This window comes from Glycine max, chromosome 11 (genome assembly GCF_000004515.6).
Source record: "Glycine max cultivar Williams 82 chromosome 11, Glycine_max_v4.0, whole genome shotgun sequence".
Classification (NCBI taxonomy): Eukaryota; Viridiplantae; Streptophyta; class Magnoliopsida; order Fabales; family Fabaceae; genus Glycine; species Glycine max.
Genome location: NC_038247.2, coordinates 36966309 through 36981978, shown reverse-complemented (window position 1 = coordinate 36981978; position 15670 = coordinate 36966309). Strand labels below are relative to the sequence as shown.

General features: G+C 29.7%; 1 protein-coding gene across 1 annotated transcript; it reads left to right on the top strand.

Annotated features, from left to right (window-relative positions):
• Positions 1-6580: 6580 nt before the first annotated feature.
• LOC100797057 (uncharacterized) lies at positions 6581-8105 on the top strand. The gene is made up of 2 exons (XM_003537429.5): positions 6581-6947; positions 7597-8105. The coding sequence occupies exons 1-2, from the start codon at positions 6712-6714 to the stop codon at positions 7835-7837; spliced, it is 477 nt and encodes a 158-aa protein (XP_003537477.2). The 5' UTR covers positions 6581-6711; the 3' UTR covers positions 7838-8105.
• Positions 8106-15670: the final 7565 nt, after the last annotated feature.

Sequence of the window (15670 nt, the reverse complement as noted above, 5' to 3'; positions counted from 1 at the left end):
CTATGTCAACTACAAGAACGCTGGGCTGCAGGCGCCACACGTAGATCCGACGGTACTTCACATAACCTTCTTCTCCACCACCACCTCCTCCTCCTCCATTCCTTCCTCATACCCTCTCTCTTAGCCACTTCATGGTCTCTCTCTTTAATTTTCCCTTTTATTGAATATATATATTATGAAAGGTTATTAACTTTTCCAATTAATTGAATCATATTAATCTTTTTTATGGCTGACTTGTCAATGTTGTGACTTATTATGCAATTCATTTTTTTATGTTTTATTTTTTACTTATTGTTTTACATGTATTGTATATTTTTTTCCCATGCTGAACAGGGACCATATTATTGTGGTACTGGTGCTAACAAGGCTTTCGGGTGTGATATTGTTGGAATTAGTCAGAAATAGATTCAAAAGTGCAATTTATTTATCTTTTGCTTTGAACTGATTGAAAGTGGTAAAAGTTAGATTAACAATTTGATAGTGTTTGCGTGTTGAGGGTGGTTATTATTAACTTGTTGGAGATATGCTTAATTTACCATACTGATTGTGAGTGAAATTAATGGGGCACCATTTGAGTAGGTACTTTTTTTATAAAAAAAAACATATTCTAAGATGATTTTTTGAAAAATCGTCTTAAAATGAAAAAATTGTCTTAGAATCTTCAATATATTTTAAATTTTTTTTTAAAAAATTACATTTGAAAACGATTCTTCAGAAATTTATCTTAAAAAGTATATCATTCTAACACAATTTTTAGTTAAGAACCGTCTTAAAATAATATCTTTTTTTAAGATGGTTCTTTATAAAATCGTTGTAGACTTTCTACGACAATTAATAATCGATGTAAAATGCGTATATTAACTAGAAAGTATTTTTTGTAATAATGTATAAAAAAATAAAAAACTTATCACCAACCCAGCAACCCCAAACTGTAGACATAAGGAATTCTAATAAGTTATAATGTGTTGAGCCAATACTAAACCTTCGAAGATAAATTCAAAAACAAAAATCTAAACCTCTATTTAATCATCAAATTCTAAATAGTAGTATATATTATAGCTCATACTTATATTTGTTTATGGATCACGTTCAATTCTTCCGCAATTTTCAGCACAATCGCGTTTATCTCACGTTTACTGATCATTCTTTTGCATTTTTTCCAGCTATCGTCTTTAGCACATGGGGTCCATCGATGGCTAACCACCCCCTTTTAAACATCTTTATAAAATGTTTGAAGCCATGCATGGACCACAGTTATGCGTGTGCGCTTAATTTGAAATGTAGTATGAAATTTCAGTCATTTTCTTTTTTACTAAATAGAACAGTGTTATGTTAATAATCAGTTACTGATTCAATAGCTGTAAAGTTTCACATCCCTTTTGAAGCCACAGACACTTTTTACAAAGATAAAATCGAAACCGTGAGTACTAAACAATATCTCAAATATGAAGATCATGTCCGCAGATTTGAGGTAAAATTATGCATTGATTAAAAAACTAAAAGAATATTTTTTTATTAAAATACGTAAAATTATCTTGTCCAATTCTCTTATAATCTCTTAATCCATACCCTAAGAACACAACAGGACCCGAAACATGAGGGGATTCATATAAAAAATCGATTACGTTTTGGCACTGGCTGGAGCAGTTGTCATTAGAAAGTGTTTCACTGAGCCTCCATTTGTACAGTGCCCTAGTCACGTCAATGAGATATTGTTTTGTACAACCAAATTTCAATCCCTGAATTAATATATGCACCATATGTAAAAATGAGATCAGGTGGTGTAGCTAGTGGCACTTGTTTTTGCGTTGAAAAGGGAAGAAAGAAAGAAAGACTCACTCTGCTGGTGCACCCACCTACTGTCAGAGAGGTTGCAATTTAATTTGCAAATTCAGTAGATAGGGTCCATGCACTACAGTTTGTTTCAATTGGTAAAGAAGCTCTTTTGTTTTTGAAAGCATGTCATCTTACGTCTTCATTGACGGTAATGATCCAAAACAACTTTTTTTATTTTCCTTTTAACTAATCCTCTTTATTTACTTTTTAGATGAAAAAAAAAATGTTCTTTTTTAAAAAAAAATGTTTATATACAAGGAAAGAAAAATAAATTGATGAGATGGTTATGTTCGGTTGGGGCCTAATATGGCTATGCCATGTGGGATAGTAAGGGGGACCGCCTGAACACGTACGAAGAGTGTAGAGAGAAAGTGAAGACACTTGAAAAAAGACAGCATCTATCATAAGTTGGTTATTGAATTCGAATATTGTAATAGAAAATACGTGATTAGGAAGGAAAATTATATTCGTTAACAATAACAATGAATATTTCGATCACACTAGCATGATAAAATGAAAAAAGAAAAAAAAGACAACATCATGTGATCTGATAGCTTCAATCCCTGATAACTCAATGCATATATTCGTATTCTGTCTTAGTGTCTGTCTGAAACATGCATTTGAAAGGAACACATAATTGAGTTGCGAACCCCCTTTTTCTTACATATTAAAAAACATATTAAATACTTTGAGTACAAGTGATACTCAGTATCCCAATATAAATTATTCTAAATTCTACTACTTCTGACAATTTTTAAGATCCAAGCCTTGTGATCTTTTTTCCAACAGAAGAAAACGTAATGCAGAAAACGAATATAAATCACAGGATTATGATGAGTCTCTTATTATTCTTAATTTTCGGCTTAATTCTGAGCATGTAGCTCTATATCTTTAAGTAGTAGTCACACGAAAATCAAATGATTTCAATTCATTAATTAATGTGACATAATGAAAAATCAGAAACAACTTTATGTTACTTTGTCCTTAACGTGTAAAATTTGAATTGATTTTGACAACAGTGAAACCAAACTAAACATGCTAGAGATCAAACTTCTTTTGTCTTTTTCTGATTTACTGTTTTCTAATTGATAGGATATATTCCTTTCATCCATCTGTATAACACATTTTTAATTAATTCATACCCTTAAGAAAATTAATTAAATGTTAATTACATTAAATTCACTTAATTGATTCTCATTTAATTAATTAATGTGACTTCTTTTGTTTTTCATTCCTAATAAAAGAGAGTTTAATTAATTAAGGATATATTATAAGAAAAAAAATAATTAACACATCAAATAATTAAATATATATATATATATATATATATATATATATATATATATATATATAAGAACAGAGAAATTACAAAGAAACATACAAAGGAACGACAAAGCTGGATTCCCAAACTTACCCCATATAATGCAATTTGTTCATTACTGTATCTAATTAGTGTTCGCCAAGTACACGAAAATATAACTCGTTTCCAAAAGAAATCGATTACTATAATACATTGGTAAATGATAATCATTAGTGTCTTTAGAATGATTAAGAAATTAAAAGAGTTTTTTTAATTGAAATATACAAATTTTTTTGTTATATTCTCTTATTATTTTTATAAATATTTTTTTTTCTTTTACTTTCTTAACCAACATCCTAAAAAACACTAATTACCAACACACCAATGCATTAAATGTTTCCATCAATCTTCCACTAAGGTATGTACAATGATACAATGAATGAATATTTGCTCAACAAATGATTGGATCTTAAAATGAATGCGCATTAACTTCTTTGAAACAAACTTTTGATTATTTGTAGACTTTTGAAGTTTAGAATTGGAGGAAAACTTGTTTTAATAATGAGATCTTTAATTTAAATGGCAATGATCATTAACTACAACATTTATTGCTCTCGTTGTGCTTAATACTGGTAAAAATGCTTTGCACCATTTTTGTACTTTTGACTGCGCGATAGATGGAGTTTTCTTTTCTCTGATTGATGAGGCTAGGTAAGACGAATTTTCAGTCTTTAGAGTATTGATATGAATATTTCAGCATGGAAAAAAAATGAAGGATGTAGAAGAGAAAAAATAACTCGAAATGGAAAAATTTAATCATTTCTGTTTGGTCCACGAGCATTGACCAACACATTCGAGTCTCTCGCTCTGTTTTTTTTTTTTAATTCTTTTGGTTTAAAAGCTAAAAATTGAGCTCTAAATGTGAAGTCCAGTTCGACAAAATAAAAACACAGTTGCTATATCCACTCCCATAATTACTTATACACTACCGCTTCTTATTTTATTCTCCCAAATTACCCTCCTAAACCTAAACACACTCCCCTTCATCTCTTTCCCCCACTCGTATATCTCTCACAGTAGATCCCCCACCTCCCCAACCCAAATACACTCGCATATCTCTAACCTTCAATTTTCAAACATAAATGCGCTTTCTTCTTGATCAGGGTCAGAGTTTTAGATATCATCTTCATTTGTCCCTTTTGGATGCTTCAATTCGTTGGTGTTCCCAGGTTCCTCTTCCATTTTTTTTGCACAGCCAGGTTTGGTAGAAATCTTTATGGTTTGGGCTGTGCCTGTTTCAAGTCTTAGGTGGAGAGATCTTTACGGTTTGGTAGAAAATTATTTTTTGGGACTTAAAGGATGTGATCAAGTTATTCATCAAAGTTTTTGTTACTAGTCACTATAATGATCAAAGAGTATAGAGTGAATGATTAATAGCTGGGGAGAAAAGAAAAAGGAGTCATGGCAGTGTTTGTTTTCCTTTTCAATAGATGAGGGGCTTAGTTAATCAATCAAGCCTTTGACTGTACAATGTACATTAAGGTGGGCAACAGTGACAGGGTGTGTTTTTTTTCTAAAGAGAAAGAAGACAGGGAGCGTGTTAAGGGGTAATTTAGAGAAGAGGAAACATAAAGAGGGAGCGTATAAGCAAATAGGGGAGTGTAAATAGTAACTACCAATAAGAAAAATATGATATTCCCCAGCGAAGGCCCAAAGCCCAGGTTTGTACCGTAAAACCGTAATTCAAATGCAAATTCCTTTCAAAATTCACATTCCAAAGACGACTGCACAGGGGTAATGCTGAAAATAACAATTATTTAAGTAGTAGGTGAATTGTCTTTTAAGAATACAATATGATATTTCAATTTTTTTAAAACCAATTATGTATATCTTATTTGAAATATTTTATCTCTAGTTACAAAAAAACCTTATTTAAATTTTTATTTTTTATATTCAACTAAAATTAAATGTCTATTTTTCTAATTTAAATTTTTATTTAAAATAACAGAAATACAACTATTGTCATGTTTGTGTACACATTTTTATTTTGCTATCACATTTTATTATGTTAAATTTTATATATTATAACATCTTCTCTTATTGTGTATTAACGTATATTAATTTTAGTTTAATAATACATATTTTTATTATATGTATTGATGTGTATATTAATTTTTTGAATAAATTATTTTGTGTTTGATGAATATTTGTCTGTATTTTTTTGTTTTATATTACTTTTAGTTTATTAATTAATTTAATTACTTTCTCAATACATGTCTATCTCTATGCATTTCTCGTATTTTTATATTCTTAAATTCTTAAATTTATTTAAATATAAAAAAAAATTAGTAGGCACACACTATATAAAACATTTATACTATCAATAAAAAAAATATTATTAATATGACTCTTGAAATAGTTATTTTATTTACTATGAAGTTTTACTATCTGTGTTTGTAAAACCTGTGTAATGATCACTTTAGTTGAATTTCTGACAACTGTGTGGTTTTATATATCTGCATTTAGTAGATGGCCGGTTTGCCAAGAGCAATACTAGAATCTCAGACTTTATTGTGATCAATCTGTGTCAACTCTTCTAAACTTGAACAGTTATTATGCATTCATATTTTGGACCAACTTGTCTGAAGCATAATGAAATGAACAACTTCTTAAACAAGTTTAACTTGTTCAGAGATGCTCCCAATGCAGGGCCCTTTAATCCAAATTCCAACCATTCAAGGCAGAAATCGGAGCCTGCAAATTACTTGATGGTATTGGCTGTGAGTCCATGATTCCACTGCAAATTATTTGAGTAAAAACCATTCTCATGGTTCTATAGTGGGTCCTGAATTTGTTGACTATTTGGAGTCACCTTCATTTTTAAGTCATGAATTGCTTTCTATCCTCATTGATTGTTATCTTGAAATGCACCCGAAAAAAGTTTCATCTAAAACAATATGAAGCAAATTGCAACAATACTACTATTATATTGCATCTGTCATACTTTAGCTTCCAATAATTCAGTCTAATACAAAGTCTTAAAATTCAATGTCTATATATGTTTTAGTTAACTCAAGTTATTTTTAAAAAAACTTAAATCTAAATGTAATCAGTTTCGTTGAAATCCACTCCTATACGAATCCCTCCACTTTAGACATTGTTAATATTTTATCTTCTAAATTAGGATAAAGAACATTAAATGAGAACTAAAATCCATTAAAATGAGTGGTTTTGAATAAATTTCGGTCAATAATGAAAAAAAAGTTAAAAAGATAATGTTAAAAAAATATGGTTAGCACACTTCCATCAAATGGGTGATTTTCAATAATTATATTTTTTTTGTTTTTCATGATTTCTTTGGTATCAATTATCAAACACGCTGGTCCTTAAAAAGCGAGCTGCTACTGCCACACACACACACACACTAGAGTTGACGTGTGCTTAATGACTTAGACAGTGACACTTCACATCACTCTAGCTTACCTCTGCTTCTTTCTTTCGCATAAAACCTGCGACTTTTTTTCTTCAAACTTGTAACCTTTGCTGGCATCATCTTTGTCGGCTGGAGTCACGACATGAAGAACCTCAAAATGTCGGTTGCAGAGGATAAGTCTCAGTCTGAATATGAGATTATGGTGAAGAGGAATTGCAGGATTTGCTACCTCAGCATGGACATGGACATGACAAACCATAACAATGAATCAGCTGGGAATGCCATGACTCCCATTGAGCTGGGTTGTTCTTGTAAAGAGGATTTGGCTGCTGCTCACAAACACTGTGCTGAGGCTTGGTTCAAGGTCAAGGGTAACAAGTAAGCACTGTGCATTGCATTCTCAACAAAGCCTCCTAAATTGGAAATTCATGTGTATATATGATTGCATGCGGAGAACAACTGTAAAATTGTACTTATTCTAGTTTCAAATAATCCTTTTGGTGTCTTTTCAAGTTTTCATATTGTGAAAGAACTCTCGAGATTTTACTTAGTTAGGTACCTCCTGTGTGCCTTAGTTGTTTTTTTTAAGACACGGTTGTTCTGTCACTGTTTTAACTGACGAGGGAATAATATAAGAGAGAGAGGCTACCGAGTGGATCATATACTGTTATTTCTGAGATTATATATATTCTAAGTTTCTGACTTTAGACTGCTTAATGTGAACATGGCATGTAAAGCATCTCGGAAACTCAAGCTGAAATGCTTGTTTTTAGGTAAAATATGGCTCAAAGATCAATGATTTTCTTTTAAAAGACGATTGCAGCACAATAAAGAAATGAAATTCATGATAAATACCGTGATTTTAAACAGTTCTTGCATGTGTTTATGATTGGTTAAGTCCAAAGGGATAAAAATGTTAATAGTGCTTGTCATATGATTAATGGTACTTTGATTTGTTTCTATTACCTTGGTAAAGTCCAAAAGTATCTCAATCTTACTTTTCTTTTTTGTTGATAAAAATGAACAGAGTTTGTGAAATCTGTGGATCCATTGCACGCAATGTAACTGTTGTAGCTGAAGTCCAAACGAATGAACAGTGGAATGAAGCAAATAATAATGCCTCAATGGTACCACCACCAACTGGACCTGCCCCCCAAGCAGAAACTCGACATCTCTGGCAGAGCCAACGGTTCCTGAATTTCATTCTTTCGTGTTTGGTCTTGGCTTTTGTCATATCCTGGCTTTTTCACTTCAATATGCCCTCATGAAATCTTGTATCTTCACAAATGAAGGGGGTAACTAAGATGAATGATTGCAGGTACCAAAATCAATTCCAGTGTCCCCATTCTTCATTGGAGCTTGTTCTTTGTTTACATGCATGATCTGTTCATGTAAATAAGTACAAGTATCACAAACGTTTATAAGTTAATTTGTTTCTTTACCTTGATCTGTCTCTTGTAGTATTCTTATCTTGGCTATCTCCATGTATAAATGTATGAATAGATAGACAAACAGGACAAATGGAGAAAAAATATATTAGAGACTGTATATTATTTTTATGTATTAAGAAAATAATCCAAGAATTTGGATTTTTCCCTTTTATTCTCTTTTTTTTTCAATCTGAATCGAACGAGCATGTGAATATTTGCCAGTGGGTAGGTTTATCTATGAGCAAGATAAAATGAAACCAAATAGAATTTATTAATTATATTACTATTTAGACATGAAATAAGGTACACTATGTATTTCATTATTTAAGTTAATGTTCAGATAACAAGACTAATTGATTGGTGTAACCTGATCAACCGTGAATCCAAATATTGTACTTAGTCCAATCTAACTTGTACATTTGGTAATTCAAGAACAACGTTTTAAACCGGTGAAATTTGTCATGAACCATTATTAGAAGTGAGAATCGGACCCATTTTATTCGTAACCCGTTATTCATGCCATTGCTAATTAAAAATGAGACAGTCTTTTCCGAAAATCAAACCTATGTCCAGATATGCTTTTCATTATATATCTTTTTTTTTATAAGCAGCAGTTAAAATTAATAGGAGTACAGGGTAATCTAACCCTTGTATAAAAAGTATGACTAAGCCTCTACATCCATTAGAGAAGATTTAAAAGTTAATACATTCAATTGGACACGTACACCAATTGGATAGGAAAACATTAGAAATACCCCAGATTGTGCAATAAATCAGAACCAAGACTTGAACTCAAATCTATAGTATGAAGAAAACCAAAAGAGCAGTTACTAAAAAGGATCTTAATTGCATATGTAATGTGAAGCGGTGCGCAGAAAGAAAATGATGACCATTTTGATTTTGAATGTAAAATTATTTGGTATCACATTGGCGTTTTCATTTTTTTTACACAATTTTGGAGGTTTATTGTGCAACCAAACATGTTGATTATTACACATCATTCACAAACTCTACTAAAAAATATTTATTGTGTATGTTCGATCTAGTGGTGCGGTGAAAGAAAATCGTATCCATTTTGACTTTGAAGGTAAAGTTATCTAGTATTACATAAAGGTTTCCATGTTTTTATGCAATATTGGGAGGCTCATTGCAACCAAATATGTTGATTATTACACATTATCCACAAGCTCTACTAAAAATTATATTATTAATTGCATATGTTTGGTGTAGTGGTGCGGTGGAAGAAAGTGTCCAGTTTGTACAACCAAACATGTTGATTATTACACATTATCCATGAGCTTTAAACCATGAAATGTCACAAACATTTGCTAAGACATAAGAATAATGACCAACAATAGAAGATGGAAGGACTATAGATAAACTGAGCGGTGTTCAATGAAAACTTCAAAGCTTGTGATAAATAGAAAAAGAGAAATGCTGGCAGTCACACTTTCAAGCACACTCTTGCAAATATATCTTTTATGATTAGTTAAAATTTATTAAAAATTATAATAAATTATGGGTCTCACATCTTATTAAATGATTCTCATGATTTTGTAACTTAAATAAATTTAAACCAATAATAGGATATGTGTTATGAAAAATGTGTTAAGGAATATGTTGTTAGCACTCTTCAATAAACAATTGTATTGTGGACTTCTCCAACACAAGATACTGAATTTAAATATGTGATGATCTTCCTAAAGAAAAGATTCAAACCTAGTAGGATGTTTAGCCAACACTAGATGCCAAGAAAATGCAAGGGCTTTGTAATTAAGAAGCACGATATCTCAATTTTTTTTCTTCTCAAGAGAGCTATATAGGAGCTATAACCATCTCACCCAAAGAGACGTGCTTAATATTGGACAATAAGGGCAACCTTGGAAAAAGCTCTTTAAAGCTTTTTTCACCCATCCACTAATCATGCTAAAGAAATGTTTGACTCGTCCCTCACCCTTTTAGATAACTTGTTCAAATAAGATGAATTAACATCATCAATAAGAAAATGATTTTTTTTTTTCGACACCACTTATCAACTTGACAAATAGAGTGTAAATTTACATAGCTGGACAATAATAAAGGAACGATCATCAATCAAATTTGATGTGTGGTGTGGCCCTAGTTCAGGATCGTTACAATCATGGATCGAATTTGATGGTTTTTAGGTCAAGCCCATTGGATTGAGCCTTCTAGGGGCCCAGTTCGGGACCTTCTAGATTTATCTTTAGTTGCTATTTTTTTTATTTGGCAAAATTAAAATTATACATTTGATTACCATTATTTTCACCATAATTTAATGGTTAAAATATTAATATGTGGAGTTTTTTTTTGTTTGGAGAGAATTAATATGTGAAGTTAATGAAATGATAAAGACATTACTAATTAATAAGTTAGTTCTGTGTAATATATTCTAAAATTTAAGAGAAAAATAATACTATTTAATTAAATAAAATATATTTAATTTAATTTAATTTAATTATATTAAACAGTTCAAATAATAGCAATTAATTTTATTTCATGCTAGCTATTCAAGCATACTTTAAGTTTTAAAAAATGAAATATTATAAGTATATACTTAAGAGAAAAAATATTATGTACTGATATAGTCATTTAATCATTATTTATTATATATAATAAATTTATTAATTTTTAAAATAATTATCTTAAATTGATTTAAATAATAATTTATTATTAGATGATAACATTAAACTCTAATGGAAGAATACTTAATGTTCTAATGTTCTGTAAAAAAGAATACTTACATGTATCGTGTATGTAATATACATAATCTAAAAATTCACGTAGGTTTTAGATATTAGCGAAAATGGGAAATTATTGAGGGGACAACAAACAGAACTAGCCTCAAACTAGCCCAAAGGTCCATATATAGACGATTAAACGTGTTTACAATTAGACAAAGCATTAAGTAGGAATTTGTTTAGTTGAACATTGAGTAGGGCTTTTGTCTCTTAATCATTCCCTTTTATATTTTATCTCAATAATTTATAGTAATGACAATTATAGTCTGTACATGTCGCATTAAAAAATGTTCATATTTTTTTCATAACTTTTCTCCCATTTTTTTCTCCTGCATGTTATTCAATCTCATCCATACAGACGTGATGGGCTGAAAGTTTATTGGAATGGTGTCATTTGTGGAAGTTCTGTAGCAGAAAAAATAGAGAATACTAAAAGTAATATACCTCATTTAAAGCAAAGTGCCAAAAAAGGAAGAAACGACAAGGAAACGTAAAAGACATTATGTGGACGATTCCCACGTGATAGGTCGGTCACCATGCTGCGTACGTCAAGTCATAAGTCTAAAGTTTAATTTCAATGGAAGAAAAAAAAATACTACTAACAAAGATGAACAAAAAAATACTCCATTTATAAGATTTAGGTTTAAATTGTTGGTTATGTATTTTTATAAAATTTAATTTATAATGTTTTTATATTAATTATTTTTAGACTAAAAATATTTTTTATTAAACAATATATATTGACAAACTATTTGAAAAAAAATTAATAATGACAAAGATGATTTTTAAAAATTTATAAATTTAAGATAAATTTATTACTATTAATTAAATTAATTACTTTTTTTTAATCTTATCAATAAGATAATTGAGTCTTATATAATATAATAAGAGAGAATAGTATAGTAGCGTTTTTGCACCCTAACTATTTTTTTTATTGGTCAAGGAGAAATGTAGTAAGTAAAATGAAATTAAACATAAAGAGTGTATAATAGGACAAAAGGGTATAAGTATGAAGTGAACAATTAGAATTCTATGATTAATAGCACCGAAAAAAGAATCATATGATTAATAATTAGTCGGAATGAATTGTAGATAGTGCACGGTTGCTGCCGCTAATCGGCGAAATTAGCGCTTGAGTCTCATGTGGACATCAAGTTAAACACATGGCACTGCAATCTATTTGTCACCAAGATTCCCCCACATTGATGCAGTTTATCTTAAATTTTTGTTCTAGTATGATTATGTTAACAAGTGCATCATTAAATGTTTGCATAAAACCTTTTAAATTTAATATTAATCTTATAAAATATTTATAGAATGTTTTAATTATCTTTAATGATTTCTTCTGATCCCATATGCATCTCGTTTTTTGAACATTTAGACTCTGATTTTGTCACCATATACGTAAATATAAGACGACGCAATTATAAGAGATATGTACGAAGCATTATTTAAAATTTTGTTGACAATTGACATGTTCATAAGGAAGTGAGATTCAATTCATTTTATTCTTCCACGGCAAGATTAATTGGAGGCGCCTTCTCTGATAATACTTTTTTTTTTGTTTTGGGTATTATAGTTGTATATTTCGTTTTGTTGAGGGGATGAGGCTGGGTATAAACTTATTTATCTTTAATTAAGTAATTATCAATTATTAATCTTGCTTGGTCGGTTGCTTAAAATTCTGAAGTATATGTTTTTTTTTTCTTTTTGAAGTTATCTTAAGATATTCTGAATTACTGAGTGCAATGTTTGACGTATATGGAAAATTAATAATGCTTTATTCCAATCATAATATATACCTTTTTGGCTTTTTCGCTAAGGTCAAGTTTAGTTTTATAAGTATTTATGATGTGCCGTTAATATTTATGTTTGATTCTATGCAAATAAAACTTTGGGGAAAGCAAATTAATTAGAGACAAATTAATGATGGAATCTTTATTAATTAATGGATGGCATTCAAGTAGAACATGCTTAATTTTGATTAGAGGAGTGTCGCTAACATTTCTTGATTGATAAAATAAAATTTTAAATTTGAGATCAATTTTTTTATAAATAAAACTTGTGATATGTTTGATAAAATAATTGACAATACAACCTCACTTAAATAATTTGAATATTTATCAACTGTATCTAACTTCTTTTTTTTTTTTTACAATAGTGGGTTACTGGATTAGAAGCCTAAACTAGAATCCGTGAAAGAAAGAAACAACAGACACATGTTTAAGTGAGGAGGAGTCTGAAAGATAGACACTCCTTCGGATATAGTCATACCATGTTTAACAAGTCTATCTACTACTTAATTAGTCTCCTTTGATATATGAGAGCAACTGACTTGATGGGCATTCACTATGTACCTCTCAATTTATAACTTTTTTTAATTATGATTAACAAGTAATGATAAAGTTCATTATATAAAATTTCACAAAGAATTTTATAATTATTACGTGAAGCAAATACGTAAATAAATTTTTAAGTTATTTATAAATATTTAAATTTACCATGGTCAAATTGAACCCAAATTAACTTTATCATATATGCAACTTAATATTAAAAGCACATAAATATCTTCCGCATGCATGTATACAAAGTACAAACATACACAAAATTACAATTTTATACAAGAAATGATTTAAATAATAGTAATATTTTATCTATTGTATTACTCAATGAATTTATTTTAACTAGATAATTATAATTTTATTTATAACTATTACCACATATGTAACTCTAATTTTTTTTATAAAGGTCTCGTTTTTTTTTTATACTTTGGAAAATAAAGGTCTCTTGTTTAATCTCAAAATATTTATTAAGTATTAAATCAATAAATTTAAAAATAATTTCATGAAAATTTTAATGAATAAATTATTTTTTAATGAATTATAAAAATTAAGTTCAATATTCATATTTGAAGCAATTCAAGTATAAATTTTAGTTTAATTTGTTTAAGTAAACTATCCAAATTTGAATAGTCTCGATTAATTTCACAAGTTAATCCTAAAGTGCAAGTACTCAACCTTAATGGGAAATGTTTAAATTCAACTGCAACTAAAAAAATAGTTATAATTAATACCATAATTTATACTTTTGTTTAATTTTAATTAAATGATTATATATGATAATTTAAGTAAAAAAATTGTAACCAAATCAAAAAGAATATTTTCTTTGATGATAATTTAAGGAATATACATTTATATATAATATAATATATTTGGTTCGTGTGTTGAGCTATTGTGCAATCTACGGAGATTTCAGAGGGGACATGATAACCTTAAGAAAATAATGTATGTAATACTATTAAAGAATACATTATTTTGTTTATATATAAGAAATAAATAAAATTCTACTATATAATTTTCTACTAGTTGTGACGGGAAGATTGTTACGTCGTCGCAAGACCCAACAGACAATAAAGATTTGTAACAGAACGTGCATGGCATGATTGGAAACGACAACAACTTAATTTGTCGGTTAATACATCCTCGTCAGCTAAACCGGTTTCTTCTCAAATGGATTGGACCACTTTATTCGATCAATTTGATGGGAAATAGGATTAGGGCACACCTCACATGCTCGTGTTCCCTACCCATTGGAGTCGACATGAATTGCTAGATTCACTTGCTCCTAACCAGTTTCTCATCCTAGGTCATCAATTACAATTTTGAATGTTGCTGCCATTTATTTACCAATCTTGTGTGGTTCTTGGACATGCGTCTCATTGGTGTGCGTGTGTGTATCATTTTCTTTTGCTTGTAGTAGTGTACGTGGATAACCATGATCTTATCTAATTTATTATACTATATAATTTGGGGGGATGCATGTTTGTGGAAGATACATACCAATCTAGTCTCTTTGTAAGTACTCATCTTTTTTTTAGTTCGTTTTATTTTTCCCCACACTTTGGATGTAGGTTGTTTACATGTTAATGAAACGCACTTACATTAAATTAAAGAATTGTTTACACGTTAATCAAACTAATAACTCACTTAGGAAAATCCAAATCCTTATAAAAAAATCATCTCAAATTTTATTTTCTTAACCCTATTTCCTCCTTTGATTTCATCAAGACTATTTAGGGGCTTTCGATCTTCTGTCACCTTCAGAAGTCCTGAGCCATTCAAAAATAAATTATTTGTGCATAAATTTGTCTAAAGAGAAAGTATCTCAATTAGTGGTGAACCAATTTAGTGTATATTTTACCCTCTCACAATACAGGAAATTAATTAATATTGTCAATTTGTATATAGTTACTATCTTACATAGTTATGTGAAAAAGACTGGATACCACCTTGTTACTATCTTACACATATTTATTTATGGTTCTAGTACTTCTCAAATTGTCCTATGATTTAATACTCAGCAATTATTTGGAATAAGAGGTTGAAATCGAGCCCATCTGATTGAGTAATATTTAAGAAGACTCGCAAGAATCACTCAAACTTTATGAAGTCCTCGTTACTCTCAAGTTATCAACTTGAAAGTGGAATGGATCAATAGCCTATTCTACCCAGAATCAGATATTTGATCCTACTTGGTTACCCAATAGTCAATGAAATAATAACAGATTTGACCAATTGACTCTCCCTTTTCTGGAGATACAAATTTTGAACCGAAAATTAACATGAACAATTAATCAGGGTAAGTAGAAACATTGATGTGAAAGACTACCAACTTACCAAACTAAGTGTATGAATTAGAGGAGTTTCATTTTTTCTCCAGCTAGAAAATTAATGAAGATATCATCAGCACAAAGACAGTGACAGTATATCTAAAAGGTAACATAAAACAGTAACTTAGCAGTTCAAAAATCGACAACCTAACTTAACATGCTCCCTTTATTTAAAAAAAAGACTAACATGAAATTAATGAAACTATACATACATGTCACCATCAACAACAATATTAAATTAAA